This window comes from Vombatus ursinus, unplaced genomic scaffold (genome assembly GCF_900497805.2).
Source record: "Vombatus ursinus unplaced genomic scaffold, bare-nosed wombat genome assembly UNPS02014806.1, whole genome shotgun sequence".
Lineage (NCBI taxonomy): Eukaryota > Metazoa > Chordata > Mammalia > Diprotodontia > Vombatidae > Vombatus > Vombatus ursinus.
In genome coordinates, this window is record NW_020954584.1 from 1,385,249 (window position 1) to 1,395,091 (window position 9,843).

Below are 9,843 nucleotides of genomic sequence, written 5' to 3' on the forward strand. Positions count from 1 at the left end.
TGACCATTAAACCACAGTATAGTTTTAGCTCATGTTACAACAAGCTCCTTCAGATGTGACAGTACTTAGCATGGTACTAGAACATAAAGAGACTTTAATAAATATTTATTGAATTGATTTTATCTGAAGACAAATGACATTCTTAAGGTAATAACTACTAAGGTCAATTTAAGTTATATGATCTTTGTGATACATTTTCCACCTCAAGTTGTGAATACCTGTTTCTAGGCTCCCTGTCTCCACTGCCCTTCATGGCATGCTGGATCCTCCAGAAGGAACAAGTAAAATCAAACTCAGGTTGTAAATGTTGCATTTGCAGAAGCCTCCCCAAAACTTCAGAATGCTCAGTTATAAAAACATGAAGAGGTCTTCAGGTTCCAGTCAAGAAAGATGAAGAAAGGTGAGTGATGCCCAATGATTTCTATAAACTTTGGAGCTTTTATTCTTGCTTTGGCCTTCTTTGTTTTAGTCCTTAAGGAAGGGTGAACAATCAATGGGATATAATTAGGAGGTAATGACTATCTGGTAGCCAAAGTGTAGTATTGTTCAAAGAATATTGGATTTGGAGTCATAGGCCACAGGATCAGTCCAGCCTCTTAACCTCTGACACCTGTATGGCCTTGGGGGATCCACTTAGCTTTTCTATGCCTAACTTTCCTCATAGGTAAAATGAGGCATTTGGATAAGATGGCATAGTGTTCTTTTGTGAATTCCTGATAGGGTAATTCTATCAGCCCTCATATCTTCCTTTGTGGGGGAAAAAACAAACAAACAAACAAAAAAACACACCCACAGAGGGGGGTGATGAAGCAATGAATATTGTCCTATGATCTATTTCTCTCTTCATTCTCATTCTGATTCACTCTTCTTAATCCCCTAACCCACTCCAATTATTCCTGAGTCATGTACTCAGGTCCTCTATCAGTATCCAATTACCACATTCTCATGACTATTCTTTTTTCTAATAATAATAATAATAATAATAATAATAATAGTAATAGTAATAATAATGCATAGCTTTTATAATGTACTTTAAAGGTTGTAGAGTAATTTGCATGTTACTTTACTTAATCTTCAAAACAACTCTGGGAGTTAGTTGCTATTATTACCTGGATTATGATATTAAACAAGCTAAGACTGAGTGACTTTATCACAGTCACACAACTAAAGATTGTCTGAGGTGGACTTTGAAATCATGTCTTCCTGACTCCAAGCCAAACACTCTACCCACAGAGCAACCACCATAATCTCCTCTATATTCCAGCCCCCATCACTCTCTCTATGGTTAGTTTACCATTTTCCAAACACTCTGGATAGGATGATGATTTGAAGACAAGGCTTTGGGTATCAGCTGCAAAGATAGGCTGACTTCATGTCTGGAGGGACTTTTAATACCAGCCTAAGGGGTTTAGGATAGTTAGGCACTTAAAAGCAAGGAGCATCATAGCGATTTGGTCAGGGAAGGAATGAGGCCCAAGCAGTGACAGGAGACTTCTTTGACATTTCTGAGTTGTTTGACTAGATGTAATAATTATTTCTTCCTGTATTCATTTAATTTCTACTACATATACAGATATGGTAATATTCTCTACTTTCACATCCATCATTGGATGCTCATAAGTCTTGCCAGGTAAGTAGGTCAGATCTAATTATTGCTATTTTATGCTAAAATTAAAAAAAATTAAAACTTTGTTAAAAATACTTGAAGGAAAAACAAACCTATCTGTATTAGGCAATGAGTTAGCCATGGAGCTAGGAATCCCCATACTTCCTCACTATTCTAGTACCCTTCTAACTATAAAACATGGCCATTAAACAGATCACTACTATCCTCAAAATTCTTGTTGTTGTTGTTGTTGTTGTTGTTGTTGTTGTGGAGAATCATGACATTAGGGAGATCATGACATAACTTGCAATTGACTTTGTTTTGAGTGATGGAGTGCTGTGCAAGATCACCAGCCTCACTTTCTCCTCCAGAGCCATCTGGGTCTACTGGCCATATATTCATCGGGATGACTGGAGATAACTCAGGATGCAATGGGAGACTCAGGCACTTTTAAGCTAAGGTCTTTTCAGGTTCTCACTTTGGGTGAGGCAATACCCATTCAATGAATAGGAATCTTTAAGAAGTGAGTCAAGGAATGGCCCTTTTAACAAAAAAAAAAAATCAGTTTGTAAGTGGAATACGGTCAGATTTGCTGGCCAAAAGAGAAAGAGTTATTATTTACATTCATTCTGAGACAGGGGGGCCTAAAAAATAACCATTAAGTGGTGCTTGGGGAGGGGACCTTGTGTTGACTAGTCTAAGACTCTTCCCCAATTTTATTTGTCTTTCATTCATAAGTACTCAATAAATCATTGTTTAAATGAAAATGATAGATTTAAAGCACCATGTTTTCCCATTAGGGCCAATTATCTTTAGAAATTGAGAAGGAAGGTGGGAATGAATCAAGGAATAAAGGCCTGCAAAAATCAATTTGTAGCTACCTTAATTTTAATAGTTTTTAAATAATTATTGTGATAGGTTATATCCCATAGATTGGTGCCTCTGTCTGGGACAGAACTTTGATTGAATACAACACAGTCTGAACCAGACTGACATGTCTGTAGGTGCCAATATAGGTGCCAATAAATCAATTGGACTGACTTGATTCTCTTCTGATAGCAGAGGATATCAGGCTATAGAGTATGAAAGTCTGAGTGTGACAGGTAGAATATACTTACTGCTCTAATAGCTTAATGCAATGATATACTTGGGGTCCTCTGATGAGATGCTTATTCCAGATAAGTGGTAGCAGTTACCATGTCCTTCATAGATCCCTCAAATGATAGGATTTATTTCTGCATTTTCTTTTCTTCTTAAAATATTGTTTATTGAATTAAAAAATCATTATCTTCATTTTCTTTTTTTTTTTTTTTTAGTGAGGCAATTGGGGTTAAGTGACTTGGCCAAGATCACACAGGTAGAATGCGTCAAGTGTTTGGTCCGAGGCTGGATTTGAACTCAGGTCCTTTAGAATTCAGGGCTGGTGCTCTATCCATTGTGCCACCTAGCTACCCCTTATTACCTTCATTTTCAAAACCATCCCTAGTCAACTCCTACTCAGAAAATCATTCTTTATATGAAATGTCATGGGGTGGCAGAAAGAAAGAGAAAGAAAGAGAAAGAGAGAGAGAGAGAGAGACAGAGACAGAGACTGAGAAAGAGAGAATATAGAAAATATAGACAGTAAGGCTAATATTATGAGTAGGATTGTGCTGAAATGGTCTAATTTCAGTGGCTCCAGGAAGTTCTTGTAGTATCCTTCCCTTTTTTCCCCACACTACCAGGTACACCATTGAGGAAGCAATCTGAGAGTTTAACAATCCAAAACTGATTGCATCATGCATTTGTCTTCTTTTAAGAGCTGAGAGGGAATCACATTGTACCTGTTACCAGTCATGTATTGTTAATGTGGATGTATTTATCCATAATTTCTTGAAAAATAATTTGTTCTTCATTTAAGAGAATGTAAGTTAGAGGATGTGTCGAGAGGGAGAAACGCCTCAAATAAAAAAAAGAAAGAAAAAAAGAGGAAAGGGAAGGAAAAGTAAAGGAAGAGAAGGAAAAGAAAGTTGAAAATAATATATATATATATACACATACATACATATGTATTGCATGTATATATATGTGTGTGTATATATGTATGTATGTATATAACATGAAAAGAGAATAGTTTTCACCAGGACTTGCACTGTGTGCTAACATAGTGGTTTAGATTTGTTTATAGTTGGGTAATTAGCTGTTGAAGTAGCCAGAGGACTGGACATGGAATCAAGAAGACTCGAGTTCAAATCCAGCCTCAGACACTAATCAGGTATGTGATCCTGAGAAACTCACTTAACTTCTCCCAACATCAGTTTCTTTATCTATAAAACAGTGATAATAATAGTACCTAACTTTCAGGACATGAAATAAAATAAATGAAAAAAATACTTTGAAAACCTTAAAGCACTATGTAAATGTTAGTTAACATTTTTACTATTATTAGTTTGTTGAACATATAATAGCTCTCAAAAATACCTCTCTGGGTCATCAACCACGAATTTAAATAAGTGTACTTTTAGCATGCATTTACTTCCTTTCACATTTCCTATTTTTAGATCAGTAACATTGGTTCCTATATATTATACTGATTTATATTTATAAAGTGTTGACTAAAATGTTTTCATCCTCATAGTATCCTATTAGTAAGCAAATGCAATGTAGTGGCTCACAGTCTGGACTTCTTTTATATCTTAGAAATCCTGAGTTCAAATCTCATATCACATACTTCTTTTTTTGTGATATTGTGCAAATCAAGTATCTACCATGTTCTTCAGGTTCCTTGTTTGTAAACTAAATAAAACACTTTAGCACTTAAATCCTGGAAATTATATCTTGTTGTTCATTCTATATAAAGTTTTGTAATTAAAAAAAATTGGGAATTCCTTAAAGTGTTATTTAAAGGGCAAATGTGATTATTTGATTAATACCTAGCTAGGTGACACAGTAGAGAGAGTTATGAACCTAAAGTCAAGAAGACTCAAGTTCCAATGAAGCCTGTGGTACTTAATTACTGTGTGTCGCTGTGAAAATAACTTATCCTCTATCTACCTTAGTTTGCACAACTGCAAAATGGGGATAATAATAGCCCTGCATTTTAGGGTTGTTGTGGGGATCAAATGAGACAATAATTTAAAGTTCCAGGGCCTAATGGATGTTTATTTTCTTTTTTCTCTTTAATTTACAGGACAAGAAACTGAATCATTTAAAGGGTAGTTGGCATGCTGAAATTTCCAGTGCTGATAAAGTACTGACCTTGGTGATAGGCAATGTGAGTTGGAACCCCAGTTTAGCTACTTGAGTAAACTTGGGCCTGTAAGTCTTCTTTTCTCGTACTATTTCTTTTTTTTTTCATTCAAAAAAGGACCGTTTTGGATTAGGTGACCTCTAAGTTACTGTTTGATTCTTTACTTATGATCTTCTGACTCAAACTCAAGTTTTGTCATCTTGTAATAAAGTAAAGAGGAAAATTTTCTAGACCAAAATCTTCTCCTCACACTTATTTCAGTTCTCAATTTGGTAAACTCACTTGTCAGTTGCTGTTACCCCTGCCTCCAAAAATGTTTGAACTGGAAAGAATTTCAATCAATATTAATATACTTTTCAAAGTGATTTGAATGCATTATTTAATTTGAGTTTCATGGCAATGCTATAAATTAGACACTAGAGACATCATTATATTTATGTCTGTAGGTATGTCACGTTTATATGTATGTGTCTATAGATGTGTGTTTGTGTCTATTTTCTGCCTTTAACTGCTCTCCTCTCTTCTCTTCTCCTACCCTCCCCTTTACTCTCCTTATCTTTCCCCTTTTTCTTTCAAAATCATATTGATATTGCCAGTGTTCTTTAAGAACTTTTCATTTCAAGGATTATTGGATGAAATATTAAATATATATTTGACATTATCCTTTGGTGGAAAATGAAATTTTCAAAGACAAGCAAGAGCATTGGAAGAGAAACACAAACATTCTCTCCTTGTTTTAAAATGAAAAAGGGGGAAAATGTGGAATATTGGATACAAGTAACAATAATTAATGAGTACACTGATTGCAGTAACTAGAATTTGTCCTTGGTCCCATAGGCATTGCAGTGGGGTCAATTGAGTAGTTGACTTGGACTGAGGAGGAAAAAGCATCCCTTCATTATTTCCTCTGATATTCATTATATTTGTGACCTTCAATGAGTCATGTAACCTCTTTTAACTTTCCCTGCCTCAACAATATGGCAATAATCAAACCTAGAAAGGCTATGCCACACAATTTTATGGGGTCATATAATAATGTATGTATTGTTCCTTTGAATCATTAGTTATATGACAAATATTATAATTTTTTTTCATATTCAACATTTTTATGAATGACTTGGATGAAGCCATGGAAGTTAGACTTATCCTTTTAGGAAATGGATGAGATAACTAACATATTGGTTGACTGTCAATATGCAAATCAACTTTGACAGTCTTTCGTCACTGGTCTTGACAACATATCATTTAATAGGGGTGAATATAAAATCCTATATTTTGTTTGAACCATACATCAACACCAACAGAAGATAAACAGGCCATACCCAGACAATAAAAAAAAGTGAAACTAATCTAGTTACCAAATCTAGTCTGGTTGATTTTGGGCAAGTGAATTTGCCTACTTGGATTTCAATTCCCTTCTCTGCAAAATAAGGTGATTGCCCTTGATAACTTTTAATCTCTCCACTAGAACTTAATCCATGATATATTAAACTATGTGCTTAACAGGATTAAGCAATCTGACATGGTACTAAACATTTTAATGGGACCTTGGGCTGAGTTTGAGTACTGGTGTTCAGAATTAGAGAGGTGAGGAATCTCATGAATTCTTCCCTTGTTGACTCACATATGGATCTGTGCTAAGTTTTGTTAACATTTAGAGAAGGACATTGATGATCTTTAGCATATTCAGAGAAGGGGAACCAGGAAGGTAAGTTTTGAAAATCATGCCATGGAAAATAGAAAGCTTATAGAGAATATGAGTCATTATCAATTATCAGTCATATGAGAGAGAGAGAGGGAAAAAAAGACAGAGAGAGGTCAAAAATTTTAATATTTGATCTCATGGTATAGAACTAGTGACAATATTGGTAGATTACTGAGACATAAATATAAACCTTTCAGGGAAAAAAAATTTAAAAAACTTTGAACTGCAATAAAGTATAATAGGCATAGACATTTTCTTCTTTATTGGTTATATTCAATTGGAGGCTGGATGATTATTTATCAGGGAAGGTGTAAGAGGTATTCCTTTTTAGTTAAGAATAGAGAAAAACATCTTATGAGTTACCCTCAAAATTTGAGAATCTAGGAAAGGAATTACTGAATCAGAAAAACCCAGGCCTGTATTGTTTCCAGCAGATTAGTATGTATGTTGGGAGATTAGAGTAATTGTTAACCCTGGAAAGCTAGGTATGGTTACAGTTTGAGTTTTTGGATAACACACACACACACACTTAGTAAAATGGCAAAATAAAATAAAATTATCAAATGGATCTGTGAACTCATAATGCTATCCAATGACACTGATTTCAACCCACCCACACTTATCTATCCATGTCTTCCTGTAAGTTTACACATTTTGCTCTCTCTCTCTCTCTCTCTCTCTCTCTCTCTCTCTCTCTCTCTCTCTATATATATATATATATATATATATATGCATATGTCTACACAGAGGAGAGTACATCAATTTCTCTCTCACACACACACATCCCATGAGCAAGAAATGTGTTAGGTGAATTGGAGCAGATTTTGGGGGTACTTTGTATTTAAAGCTTTCCTATCTAAGACTGAAAATAGGACTAATAGAAGCTTACCTCAAACAAGAATCAAGCAGTGTTTCTTTGATGGAGATCTCTCAAATTCTGCTCTATTAATTCTTCTTTATTCTTTTGTTACATTAACTAGTTCTCACCTGTGTCCTTCCCACTTGAGTCCTAGAGATGAGAAACAATGTGACTGAATTCATTCTGCTTGGACTGACTCAGGACCCAGAGAAGCAGAAAATTGTATTTGCCATTTTCTTGGTGTTCTACACTGCCACTGTGTTGGGGAACCTATTAATCATTGTGACAATCAAGACCAGTCCCACACTTGGTTCCCCTGTGTACTTTTTCTTGACCTACTTATCCATTGCAGATTCTTGTTTCTCTACCACCACAGCTCCCAAACTGATTGTGGACAACCTCTCTCACAAGAATACCATTTCCTTTGATGAGTGCATGATCCAGGTATTTGCTCTACATTTCTTTGGTTGCATGGAGATATTGGTCCTTGTTTTAATGGCCTATGATCGCTTTGTGGCCATCTGTAAACCTCTACACTACTCAGTTATCATGAACCAGAGGGTGTGTGCAATCCTGATTCTACTGGCATGGGTAGGATCATTTCTGCATTCTATTGCCCAGATAATCCTCATCTTGAGTGTGCCCTTCTGTGGTCCCAATGTGATTGACCACTATTTCTGTGACTTACCACCTTTGTTGAGGCTGGGATGCATGGACACATATGTACTAAACCTCTTAGTAGTTTTCAATAGCGGAGCCGTATGCTCAGTAGGTTTTGTTTTGCTGATGATATCCTACACAATTATACTGCACTCCCTGAGAAATCATAGTGCAGAGGGGAAGCGCAAAGCCCTCTCCACCTGTAGCTCTCATATCATTGTTGTCTTAATATTCTTTGGTCCTTGCATATTCATATACACTCGACCCCCAACCACATTCTCTCTTGATAAGTTGGTGTCTGTCTTCTATACCATTATAACTCCCTTCCTCAATCCTTTGATCTATACCCTAAGGAATGCAGAAGTGAAAAATGCCATGAAGAAGCTATGCAGCACCCGAGTGACTTCAGGTGATAAATAATGTGTTCAAGCAGATTATTTTTTTTCTATTTTTTCAAGGATGTTTGGTCCAAACTGGAAGAATTAAAATTGATATATGATGATAATAAAGACAATATTCAAGAATTTTTAACCTTCGAACCATGCACTTTTAACAATATTTTGATAACTATATTTCAGTACAACTTTCATTCACCCTGCAATTCAATGTATTTTATTTTATGCCTTTGAAAATGTTATTCATTTTAACATGAAAAATTTAAAATATGACATTTACTTTGGTTTTATCATTATTTCAAATAGTAAAAAATGTTAATATGAGGACTTTATTTTGTCTTAAAGTGAATAAAAGGTAGTAAAGTCATGAAAGAGAGGAACTTTTGTGGCATAATGGAGAGAATGCTGGATATCAAATCCCATCTTTCCTTGTAATTTCTTGTCTGATTTAGGGGAGAAATGAATTTTTTGTACATTTGTTTTGTCAACAATGAAATCAATGATTTGGACTGTAGAACCTCAAGGGTAGGGTTGGAGAACATGGGGCCTCAAGGACACATGTGGCCTTCCAAATCCTTGGGTATAAACTTTTGACTGAGTCCAAGGTTTATAGAATAAATCATTTTATTAAGGGGATTTGTTCTGTGAAGTTTGGATTCAAAGGGCCACACTTGAGGACCTAGAGGGTCACATGTGGCCTTGAAGGTGGAGGTTTCCCACTTCTGCCTCAGGCCTTAAAAAAAGGATATTTTTTTTTAGTGGGGCAATTGGGGATAATGACTTGTCCAGAGTCACACAGCAAGGAAGTACTATGTGTCTGAAGCCGGATTTGAACTCAGGTGCCCCCGATTCCAGGACTGGTGCTCTATCGACTGCACCACCTAGCTGCCCCCTCGGGCCTTTAAGACCTCTAAATTTGTTGTCTTCTGAATATAGGATAGAAAAAAACAAGTGAGCCTAGATGAAAAAAAGGTGGTTTGAGAAAGAAAGAGGTACAGTATCAAATTGAGTGAAATGAAATCTAAGAATTAAAATCTGCCTTGCTAATTTCAATAATCAACATTTTACCTCTTATAACTCCACTACCAAAATTCACTTATTCAATTCACTTTGCATTCTTCCACATTTGAATATGCTTATCTTTATTCAAGTCTAATTGACAGAAAATTTTGGAAGGTTTATGATACAGTACATGAATTTCTTCTATAATGAAGCCATTTGGAGTTTTTCCATCTCATTCTCTTAATAATATACTTCTATGAACTTACCTTTCATTAAACACACACACACACACACACACACACACAATCATTGGATTAAATTGTGGATGAAGTCTTCAATTTGAGTCATAAAGAACTATTTTAGATTCAATCAGTGATACATTTTAGC

General features: G+C 35.5%; 1 protein-coding gene across 2 annotated transcripts; it reads left to right on the top strand.

The window, feature by feature from the left end:
• Positions 1–365: 365 nt before the first annotated feature.
• On the top strand, positions 366–8,479 carry LOC114051865 (olfactory receptor 4C11-like). Of its 2 annotated transcripts, XM_027874257.1 has the most exons (2): positions 366–400; positions 7,776–8,479. In XM_027874257.1, exons 1-2 carry the CDS (start codon positions 391–393, stop codon positions 8,477–8,479), a joined length of 714 nt encoding a protein of 237 aa, XP_027730058.1. In that variant the 5' UTR covers positions 366–390. The 2 variants fall into 2 exon arrangements, with proteins under 2 accessions (XP_027730058.1, XP_027730057.1); XM_027874256.1 differs by lacking the exon at positions 366–400 and having other exon boundaries at positions 7,556–8,479.
• The last annotated feature ends 1,364 nt before the right edge of the window (positions 8,480–9,843 follow it).

Bases quoted from the DNA above. Each gene is read 5' to 3' on its own strand.
- LOC114051865 (XM_027874256.1), top strand. From the start codon at position 7,556: ATGAGAAACAATGTGACTGAATTCATTCTGCTTGGACTGACTCAGGAC.